The following is a 12562-nucleotide window of genomic DNA, read 5'->3' on the forward strand; positions in this document are numbered from 1 at the left end:
TAAGTGGCACTTGGAGGTGCCACTGTGATAATAGTTTGCCTTAAGACTACCACAACAATTATAATATCTATGCTAAATGTGTTAAAATTTTAGGCTATATTAAATATATGACAAACAAAATACTTTTAATTTCACCCATACAACAATATAGCCTATTATTAAAGTACTGTGAGCTTACAATATCATTAACAAGTCTTTTACATGTTGTTCCAAATTACATTTTATATATTTAAATGGTTTATTTGGTCATGAAGCCAAGGTGAAGGTGCTCTACTCATATTGCACAACAGAATCATTCAGATTAACCAAAGCACAGCATTTAACAACCATCTCGTATAACTGAGGGATGTCTCCTTTCATATCTGGAAAAGGACAACGTAGTAAAAGTAGAAACTGATGCTGCTGCAGAATTCCTCATCTTCACAGGGGGAATCCAGTTGACATTGGTGTCTTGATAAAGGTCAGCTGGTGAACAGAACATAAACAAATGAAAATCACACCTGATGTTAGAATATCACTTCTTTAGGTCACCTAAACCATCCGGGCTCTTGTTGGGTTGTGTTTAATTCATTCAGGTGTTTTAGTGTCATATATAGATATATATATATAGATATATATAGGAACAATGGGATAAGTCCTATTGCGGCATTTTTCCTATGCTGTAATGTCTATACAATTTCCCTCCTCTTACTAATAAAGTTCTCAACAAATGATTGAGTGGTTCAGTGTCACTGGAGTTGTTTTGGATAATAATGTCCTCCTCCAGGCTATATGGACCTAATATTGCACAATTTGTGTCTCCCCTTTTCATGGTCATGGCTTGAAGGGATCCATCTTTTGTCAAATTAACGTAATTTACGCTGCAGACTAGGATAATTAATGTAGCAGGTTAGGATAATTAGGTTAAGATAAGGAAAAGAGTTAGGGTTAATGTACTTTTGACATTAATTTGACAAAAGCTAGATCCATTCTAGCCATGACCCTTTTTCATAGGCCTAGATTACATGGTTACATTCAAGACATAGTCATTTTTATTGATCTGTTGTCAGTGTCAGCAGAGTAGGCCTAGGCTACCATCAAATACAGAATTATTCTGCTAATGTCTTCAGTCATATAAAGTGTAGTAAAAGTCTGACTTTTTTATCAAAGGCCACGTTTCCTGTACATTTACATTTACATTTAAGTCATTTAGCAGACGCTCTTATCCAGAGCGACTTACAAACTGTACAAAGGAAAGAAAAGTCTCTGGTATAGCCTTTAGGTCTTTGCCAATAAGCACTTGTTAATAGCCTAAATTATGACTATCCAATCTACTCATAACATTAGGAATAGTAGGCATACAATTAGTCTGCAAATGTGATGATAGACGCATGCGATCCATTGTTATAAAGGTGCATTTTTATGGTGAAAAAATTGCTTCCCCAAAACTTGAGACTCTTGGGACACATACTAATAGCTAGACTACCAGCTATCTAGTTAGCTAATTTACTGTTGTTGTTAACACCTGCTTAGCATAACAGCTAAACTACACTCAAAATCGATCAGACTTGACATACCAGTGATGAAATTATCGTAGCAGACCTTGTACTGACAGCTATCTGGTTTCAGGTCTTGACGGGCAAAATTATTTTTTTCTCGCATTTCTGACAGTTCCTGAGACTTATCTTCTTGATGTCACCAATGGTGTTTCATGATTGCGGGGAATCTGTAAACATGTGTTTTTCATATTTTCTTTCCTGCCTTGTTAGAGCAGCCAAATACTGCACAGAAAATGATCGTGGTAATGGATCAACTAGTTTAAGGCACTGTTATCATGCAGTTTGGGGTAGCCACTTAACTGTTGTTGCCGGAATAATTAATGCGGTGGTCTTCCAACATGGCCGCCAGGAGGCATCATACGTCAACTGCAAGCCCTCTATGCAGTCAATCCACATGCATACACTGGCTCGAATCAGTTGATGATAGGACGTAGACAAGTAGCAAATGCAACAAGTACTGAGGTTGTATCATATAATAGCACTCACAGCTTTCCTGAGACATTTATGGTCTGTTTACATATATTTGAAAGGCTTTTTATACAGAAAATGTGCATAAAACCTGTATAAACTGCATTAATAATTATATTACAATATTTTAAGTTGACTCTAATTCCATTACTCCATTTCTGATACATCACATGCCTTACTTTTATTCTCTTGCATAAGTAAAAGCAGGACATGCATCACCTATGCCTCTATTGCCATTCATTCCAATTAGACTGGTTTTGGATTTCCATTCTGGAACTTTGAGTATTTATGACATAGCCCCTCTAGTAATTTAAAATAATCTCCATGAGTATAGACACACAGACAGACAGACAGACAGACAGACAGACAGACACACAGACACACACACACACACACACACACACACACACACACACACACACACACACACACACACACACACACACACACACACACACACACACACACACACACACACACACACACAGACAGACAGACAGACAGACAGACAGACAGACAGACAGACAGACAGACAGACAGACAGACAGACAGACAGACAGACAGACAGACAGACAGACAGACAGAGTCTCTCACAGCCAATGCCTGAGTCTCAGGGCCTGTTTGAATACCTTTAACATGCATTCCGACTTCCCAGCTGGCAAACCCCATGGCACATGCACTGTGAAACCTAACAGTATATCTTGCTAAAAGAATTAAGTACAATTTACTAAAAGGTTACTAAAAGTAAAATTGACTCACTTTCACTCAGTAGTTATTTGTCAATTATGAGTTATTATAGGTTGCACTCAATAAGATTGAGTGTATTTGATAGAACAAATTAGTTATAGATGCAAGCTCTTTCAAGTGTGACCTTGATTACGTCTGACGTCATGCACGTTGACGTTCCAAAGGCACATTTGTCAAGTTCCGAAAAATGACTTCCAACAAGGCGGCAAAACCGCCACGATTCCTTAAATCGGTATTGTCTCCATAGCAACCTGTTATCAACTATTGCCGGCAACAGTGGATACTTTCTCAATGGTATAAAGTTTTGTCATTGTTCATTTGAACCATGTGTGTTAATTTGTACAATTTCAAAGCATAATCTGTCAAGCTAGTAATCAGGCTGCTAACTGGCATGCCAGGGCTAACGTTACGTCGTAATAGCTAACATGACGTCATCAGATCCTCTCTCCTTATCAAAACCCAAATGGACGAGAAGGTAAGAGTTCCCTCCCTTATGACCTTCTCACCCAATGGGGTTTTGAGATGGAAACAAAGAGAGAGGAAATGCAATTGAGATTCTCCCCATGACACTCAGACCTTCAAGAAGACATTGACAAACAGAATCCAGTACATGATGGACTATTCTTATCATCACAAGTATAGCCTTGATGCAGATGACATTTGCCCTGTGACGTCACCTACAGCCCACCTGTAAAGGAGTTCCTTTACAGGTGGAAGGTAGTCGAAGGTAAAATTCCACAGATATTTTTTTTTACACAAATATAACAATTGTTTTGATGTGCCAAACTTGTGATAATATTGCTAAAAACTGTTCTTTGCCGTCTGTCATTTCCAAATGTAGGTGTATTGCAGTTTCTGCAAATAACGTACCAGGACATGCCGAACACCTTCGATTCTGCGCTCGACCGTCACACCCCTTGTTTTATTAGATTTTTAGACATTGTACTGACAGAGGGCATCAAAGAATGGAAGGATCGCTGACGCTTTGGTTGACATTCTGAGGTGTCATGATCTAGGCTACAGGCAAGACGGAGGACTCGGATCTTTAGGGCATTGCATATAAAGCTGGAATCAGATCTGGTTCAAAGATCAACTACTTGTTACACCTTGAAAATATAATAATAGTATTTGAAAGGTAGCAAAGAGTTTGACTTTTTGTAAATGTTCAATTAAACCAAGGCAAATTAAACCAAGCCCAGCACTTATCACAAGTGATTTTAGGCAAAATATACAAATGTTTCTCTGGTGGATATTTTGTCAATTATTACCAATGATATACTGTTGATGTACCAGGTTATATTAGTAAGCCTATGTCATTGTTTCCCAACTCCAGTCCCTAAGTACCCCCAATCAGCTGTGCTTTTTGTACCCCCTATCCGGAGGACAAAAGTAACTTTGTTTTACAAGTTTTTTACAGATATATTGTTTCATATACATTCATTTAATAGGTTTAAGGCAATCGATTTACGTTGTTTATTGAAGAACAGCTAACAGGAACACTTTGCTTACATTTTGCTTAGTACATTGCTTACTCAAACATTGACAGTACAGTATAATCAAATGATTCATTTGCCAACTCAAATGGCTCAAGGCAATCGGTTTCCTCAAAACCATTTGATCAACTTACCTGATCAGGTTTTGGTGTGACATCTTAATGAGGTCATTGTCTGATTGTAAACATCTTACACCATATTACAACCCCCTGATCTTAACAATGTAACCGATGGTATTTTTAATGACAAGATCAAGACATTATGGGAATGACGTCATATTCTGGTTGTTATTTGTAGCAAAACATCTCTATACAACCAGTATGTAATCTGACCATGATGTCATCTTTATACAACCAGTATGTAATCTGACCATGATGTCATTGTTACCAGTTTTGCCAGCTGGGTACTTCTATTCCCATAGAGATGATAGACCACTGATCTGTAAGTGAGTGGATAGGTAAAAACATGGTTTCCACCCTTTTGCTTTCACCAATATTACAGTGACAGATCACTGATTTTCCCAAGACAGTCTGCGTTTCAGCTTGATCAGCTGCTACTATTATCACGTTCAGTAGATACAGTAGAACAATGAAACCTGAGCTCATTGTTACCGTGGATTCACTCTACAAAATCACACATTTTCAATGGAGGGCAGAGACAAAGGAGCCAAAGAAATGGATACAATGCATTTAATGTAAAACAAATAGAATAGAGAACCACGTGAAAAATGGCGCTGACAGACATGACAGCTCTGCTCCTAGCTCCTAAGCAACTTTGCAATATCTTGTTTTTTTGTGTGTTATTTCTTACACTATTAGCCCAGAACGTTTTTTGTGTTAATACATACAGCTGGATATAACATTTGGATATCAGAGCGGCGGTAACTCACCAGCACTACGACCAGGAATACGATTTTCCTGAATTGGATCCTTTGTTCGGCCCCCCAGGGCAATTGAACTTATCCCAGAGGCTGCTCCAAAACGCAGCCGGCGAAGAAGAGGTATTCGGAGTGGACTTCTAGTCTGACTCAGGAGGCGGGCACGCCATCCACCGCTTCCAAGTATATTACTCGCTAATGTTCAGTCTCTGGATAATAATGTAGATGAGCTCAAGGCAGGGACTGTAACATTCTCTGTTTCACGGAATCATGGCTCTCTCCGGATATAGTGTCCCTGTCCATACAGCCAGCTGGGTTCTCAGTACATCGCACAGACAAGAATAAAGATCTCTCCGGGAAGAAGGGTGGTAGTGTATGTTTCATGATTAACCAATCATGGTGCAATTGTGATAACATACAGAAACTCAAGTTCTTTTGTTCACCCGGCCTATAATACCTCACAATCAAATGCCGACCGTATTACCTCCCAAGAGAATTCTCTTCGGTTATAGTCACAGCCGTGTATATTGCCCCTCAAGCCGATACCACGACAGCCCTCAAGGACCTACACTGGACTATGCAAACCGGAAACCACATATCCTGAAGCCGCATTTATTGTTGCTTGGGATTTTAACACAGCAAATTAGAGGAAAATGATACCGAAGTTCTTTAAACACACAGACTCTATTCTCTCTTCTGGGATGCCTACAAGGTCCTTCGCCCTCCTTTCAGCAAATCAGATAATGTCCGCATTTTTCTCCACCCTTCCTATAGGCAGAAACTAAAACAGGAAGTACCCATGCAAAGGTCTATTCAATGCTGGTCTGACCAATTGGAATCCATGCTTCAAGATTGTTTTGATCACATGGACTGGGATATGTTCCGTGTAGCCTTGGATAATATCATTGATGTATGCAATGACACAGTGACTGAGTTCATCAGGAAGTGTATAGGGGATATCGTTCCCACTGTGACTATTAAAACCGACCAAAACCAGAAACCGTAGATAAATGGCAGCATTTGCGCTAAACTGAAAGTGCGAAGCACTGCATTTAACCATGGCAAGGTGACTGGGAATATGGTTGAATACAAACAGTGTAGTTATTCCCTCCATAAGGCAATCAAACAGGCAAAACCTCAGTACAGAGACAAAGTGGAGTCGCAATTCAACAGCTCAAACACGAGACATGTAGCAGGGTCTACAGACAATCACGGATTACAAAGAGAAAACTAACCACATTGCGGACACCAACGTCTTGCTCCCAGACAAGCTAAACACCTTCTTTGCCCGATTTAGGGATAACACAGTGCCATCAACGCGGACTGCTCCCAATGACTGGCTCTCCTTCCCAAGGCTCTCCTTCTCCTTGGCCTACGTGAGGAAGATATTTAAGCATGTTAACACTCACAAAGCTGCCAGCCCAGAAGACATCCTTGGCCCCGTCCTCAAACCAACTGGCTAGAGTGTTTAAGGTCATATTCAATCACTCCCTATCCCAGTCTGCTGTCCCCACTTGCTTCAAGATGTCCACCATTGTTCCTGTACCCAAGTAAGCAAAGGTAACTGAACTAAATGACTTTTACCCCGTAGCACTCACATCTGTCATCATGAAGAACTTTGAGAGGCTAGTTAAGGATCATATCACTTCTACCTTAACTGACACCCTAGACCCACTTCAATTTGTTTACCGCCCCTATTTGCTTACGATGCAATTGCCATTGCACTGTACACCGCCAAATCCCATCTGGACAAGAAGAATACCTATGTAAGGATGCTGTTCATTGACTATAGCTCAGCCTTCAACACCATAGTACCCTCCAAGCTCATCATCAAGCTCAGGTCCCTGGGTCTGAACTCCGCCCTGTGCAACTGGGTCCTGGACTTTCTGAAGGGCTGCCCCCAGGTGGTGAAGGTAGGAAACAACACCTCCACTTCATTGATCCTCAACACAGGGACCCCACAAGTGTGCATATACAGCCCCCTCCTGTACTCCCTGTTCACCCATGACTGCGTGACCACATACGCCTCCAACTCAATCATCAAGTTTGCAGACGACACAACAGAAGTGGGCTTGATTACCAACAATGACGAGACAGCCTACAGGGAGGAGGTGAGGTCCCTGGCGAAGTGGTGCCAGGGAAAATAACCTCTCCCTCAACGTCAACAAAACGAAGGACCTGATCGTGGACTTCGGGAAAAAGCCGAAGGAGCACGCCCCATCCACATTGACAGGACCGCAGTGGAGAAGGTGGAAAGCTTCAAGTTCCTCGGCATACACATCACTGACAATCTGAAATGGTCCACTCACACAGACAGTGTGGTGAAGAAGGCACAATAGCGCCTCTTCAACCTCAGGAGGCTGAAGAAATTTGTCTTGGCCCCTAAGACCCTCACAAAATTATACAGATTCACAATTGAGAGCATCCTGTCGGGCGGTATCCTCGCCTCAGTACAAGTGCATCAAAGCTGGAACAAGAGACTGAAAAACAGCTTCTATCTCAAGGCCATCAGACTGTTAAACAGCCATCACTAGCCAGCTACCATCCGGTTACTCAACCCTGCACCTTAGAGGCTGCTGCCCTATATACAGTACATAGTCATAGAATCACTGGTGACTTGAATAATGGAACACAAGTCACTTTAATAATGTTTACATACTGCTTTACTAATTTCATATGTATATACTGTATTCTGTAAGAACCAACGCTGGAGATGAGAAGCAGGTACAGATAGTGAACATTTCATTTACACAGACATGGAACAGGACAGGAACAGCATCAGAACCGGGTAAAACAGAGACATACGACAATCAATGCGGAAGCGGCGAGCAGAGCTGGGGGACAGACAAATATAGGGAAGGAAATAATACAGGTGATTGAGTCCAGGTGAGTCCAAATGGTCGCTGATGCGCGTGACGAGTTAAGCAGGTGTGTGTAATGATGGTGTCAGGAGTGAGTAATGCAGGGCAGCCTGGTGCCCTCGAGTGCCAGGGAGGGAGAGAGGGAGCAGGTGTGACTGTAATTCTATTCTACTGTATCTTAGTCAATGCTACTCCGACATTGCTCGTCCTAATATTTGTATATTTCTTAATTCCATTATTTGCTTCTAGATTTGTGTGTATTGTTGTGAATTGTTATATATTACTGCACTGTTGGAGCTAGGAACACAAGCATTTCACTACACCCACAATCAATCACATCTGCTAAATATGTGTATGTGACCAATACAATTTGATTTGAAAAGCGCTTTCAGTGGAGCTTTTTAATCCAGGACTAGGCTTAATCTGTGTCTGGGAAACCGGCACTACATTTTTGAATGAGGAAATATTACCTGCAAAATGTTAGCATTAGTATCACATTAGCATGTCTGGCATGGTTGGGGATCAGCTTTGCTATGCCCAGAGATAGCGGCAGTAGCTTCAGCCCAGAGCACTTTTGTTATTTGTCTTCAAAGCACAGTGATAGATAGTGGGTTAAAAGGTCCTGGACATTACTGCTGCCCTCTCAGAAGGTGGAGAAGAGATTTAAGTCATGTGACAGTTAAGCCCCTGCTACTGTGTTATATAAGACTGTGTGTGTGTGTGTGTGTGTGTGTGTGTGTGTGTGTGTGTGTGTGTGTGTGTGTGTGTGTGTGTGTGTGTGTGTGTGTGTGTGTGTGTGTGTGTGTGTGTGTGTGTGTGTGTGTGAGTGGGGAAACAATGGTGTGATGAATCACAAAGGGCTTTTGTTTGTATCACATGATGATAATTATGGCTTTTAGTTGATGCATTGCCCCATGCTCTGATCTGGACTGGCAAAGCTGTCTGGGACAAAGATTAGCATGTTTTAGCTCCAACAAACACACACAGTCATGGTACACTCTCTCACTCACACATGTGTACACACACACACACACAGACACACGTGCGCGCACGTACACACACATACACACAAACTCAGACACACACGTACACAAACAAACCTCGACTCACAGACATTGCATTAAGATGTCTTTGTATTTTGTACCCTTTTCTCATTGTGTGTGTGTGTGTGTGTGTTTGTGTGAGTGTGTGTGTGTTTGGCATTTACATATGGCTCACTTTAAGCAGAGACTGGGTTTGGAGCTCAGAGGCCCTGTCACACATGCCACACATAGCAGGCGTGGTAGTCCATAGTCCCCGGGGGTCATTGCAATACCCCTCATCACACACACACATTTACATCCGGCTGGGACCACTAGCATGGCATTCCCCACACTCCTATCCCGACAAAACCAACACCCCCCCCCAAAATAACCTTTCCAATAAAGTAATCTGTTGCTTCTAATAATAGAAATAAAAGGCAATTAGTGCTGCATCCCTAGGAGTTCGTGTAAATGTGGTGGTTTTCCTGCCTTTTGTAGTATAATCTCTCAATGAATAAACCCAGGGACAACCTGTATTGTGTTACACTCTATTTACAGAGCATGTGTCCCTTAGGCCTGTAAGTGATACAGTAAGTCAACAAAAGAACAACGACAGGGCTTTCCCCTGTCCCTGTGACTCATCAAGTCACCAATAACCACAGATATAGATTCAGATATCTCTTCCCCTGTCCTAACCATAACCATTAGGGGATGGAAAACATATCTAACGCTGTATAAGTGAATAGGGGCAACTTTTAGCTAAATCAATCTGGCTCAACATTCTCATTCTGCACCCGTTATTAAGCCGACGGACCAGATATTGCGCTCGTTGTCAAGGCGAAGACCCCTTACCTGACGAGCCCAGGAAGTAGCGTTCGAGGACTGAGCCAAAGCCAGACGGGTTGTCCCTGAGGTTGCTAACAGTGAACGGCTGCATGGTGACATTCTGCTCGTTGATTGGCCAGCTCTGGTTCTGGACGCTGGCGCCACCGTACCACGACATGTTAGCCATGGAGAAGCAGTCCTGGGGGAAGGGACACACACACACACACACAAACACAGAGAAGATACAGTTAAAGAGTGAGTGAAATAGGAGGAGGAGAGAGAGAAGTAGATGGTTGGAAAAGACAGAGGAGAGAGGAGAGAGGAGATTAATACAATGACAGCAAGAGGGAGTGAGAGATGGACAAAGAAAAAAGAGACTGGGCTTGTGACAGTGGAAGGCGGGAGGAAGAGAGAATATTCCTCTAAAGAAACAGAACGGGGAGAGAAAGGTGAATTGGAACAGGGTAAAGAAGGAGGGAGGAAAATGATGAGAGATAGATGAAAGGTAGTTGAATGATAACAAATAGACCGTGGAAGAAAACAGAGATTGAGACAGAGTTGGAAAATCTAAAGGGGTTGATCTGAGGTCTTTAGTGTCATCAGGAATCAGTCTCACACACTAATAGATATATTCATAAAAAATAAAGGAGGAAGGGGAGGAGAAGGAAAAGGGGGAAGAGGAGGATAAGGAAGAAGAAAAAGGAGGAGCAATGTAAGAGCGGACGAGCGTTGAAGATCTAACTTAAAAAGTCTACAAAAATAATGAGCTGGTTTTGACTGAGGGCAACATACTTTTCTACCAAGAGCTGTGATTTAAATAAATATATTAATAATAATCACAAGTAGCTCTTTTTGATTTCATACGGCCAAGAGAGGTGTAATACATAGATGCTGCAGAAATTCTCAACAAATTATCCAGACAAATCTGCCATATCTGGAAAACACTTTTTTTATTTTTTTATTTCACCTTTATTTAACCAGGTAGGCTAGTTGAGAACAAGTTATCATTTACAACTGCGACCTGGCCAAGATAAAGCATAGCAATGTGAACAGACAACACAGAGTTACACATGTAGTAAACAATAAACAAGTCAATAACACAGTAGCAAAACATTTAAAAAATAGTCTATATACAGTACATTGTGTGCAAAAGGCGGTAGGCGAATAATTACAATTTAGCAGATTAACACTGGAGTGATAAATTATCAGATGGTCATGTGCAGGAAGATATACTGGTGTGCAAAAGAGCAGAAAAGTACATAGATAAAAACAGTATGGGGATGAGGTAGGTAAATTGGGTGGACTATTTACCGATAGACTATGTACAGCTGCAGCGATCGGTTAGCTGCTCAGATAACAGATGTTTAAAGTTGGTGAGGGAGATAAAAGTCTCCAACTTCAGCGATTTTTGCAATTCGTTCCAGTCACAGTCAGCAGAGAACTGGAAGGAAAGGCGGCCAAATGAGGTGTTGGCTTTAGGGATGATCAGTGAGATACACCTGCTGGAGCGCGTGCTACGGGTGGGTGTTGCCATCGTGACTAGTGAACTGAGATAAGGCGGAGCTTTACCTAGCATGGACTTGTAGATGACCTGGAGCCAGTGGGTCTGGCGACGAAAATGTAGCGAGGACCAGCCAACTGGAGCATACAGGTCGCAGTGGTGGGTGGTATAAGGTGCTTTAGTAACAAAACGGATGGCACTGTGATAAACTGCATCCAGTTTGCTGAGTAGAGTATTGGAAGCTATTTTGTAGATGACATCGCCGAAGTCGAGGATCGGTAGGATAGTCAGTTTACTAGGGTAAGTTTGGCGGCGTGAGTGAAGGAGGCTTTGATGCGGAATAGAAAGCCGACTCTAGATTTGATTTTAGATTGGAGATGTTTGATATGAGACTGGAAGGAGAGTTTACAGTCTAGCCAGACACCTAGGTACTTATAGAAGTCCACATATTCTAGGTCGGAACCATCCAGAGTGGTGATGCTAGTCGGGCGTGCGGGTGCAGGCAGCGAACGGTTGAAAAGCATGCATTTGGTTTTACTAGCGTTTAAGAGCAGTTGGAGGCCACAGAAGGAGTGTTGTATGGCATTGAAGCTCGTTTGGAGGTTAGATAGCACAGTGTCCAAGGAAGGGCCAGAAGTATACAGAATGTTGTCGTCTGTGTAGAGGTGAATCAGGGAATCGCCCGCAGCAAGAGCAACATCATTGATATATACAGAGAAAAGAGTCGGCCCGAGAATTGAACCCTGTGGCACCCCCATAGAGACTGCCAGAGGACTGGACAACATGCCCTCCGATTTGACACACTGAACTCTGTCTGCAAAGTAGTTGGTGAACCAGGCAAGGCAATCATTAGAAAAACCGAGGCTACTGAGTCTGCCGATAAGAATATGGTGATTGACAAAAGTCGAAAGCCTTGGCCAGGTCGATGAAGACGGCTGCACAGTACTGTCTTTTATCGATGGCGGTTATGATATTGTTTAGTACCTCAAGTGTGGCTGAGGTGCACCCGTGACCGGCTCGGAAACCAGATTGCACAGCGGAGAAGGTATGGTGGGATTCGAGATGGTCAGTGATCTGTTTGTTGACTAGGCTTTCGAAGACCTTAGATAGGCAGGGCAGGATGGATATAGGTCCGTAACAGTTTGGGTCCAGGGTGTCTTCCCCTTTGAAGAGGGAGATGACTGCGGCAGCTTTCCAATCCTTGGGGATCTCAGACGATATGAAAGAGAG

General features: G+C 42.3%; 1 protein-coding gene across 1 annotated transcript in view; it reads right to left on the minus strand.

The window, feature by feature from the left end:
- The window catches only part of si:ch211-236l14.4 (SITS-binding protein), an 85206-nt gene that overhangs the window by 61949 nt on the left and 10695 nt on the right, over positions 1-12562 (minus strand). Inside the window, exon 2 of the mRNA XM_035790381.2 lies at positions 9859-10030. Within this exon, the coding sequence (XP_035646274.1) occupies positions 9859-10030 (172 nt within the window). The remainder of the gene's footprint in view (positions 1-9858; positions 10031-12562) is intronic.

Source organism: Oncorhynchus keta, chromosome 17 (assembly GCF_023373465.1).
Source record: "Oncorhynchus keta strain PuntledgeMale-10-30-2019 chromosome 17, Oket_V2, whole genome shotgun sequence".
NCBI lineage: Eukaryota > Metazoa > Chordata > Actinopteri > Salmoniformes > Salmonidae > Oncorhynchus > Oncorhynchus keta.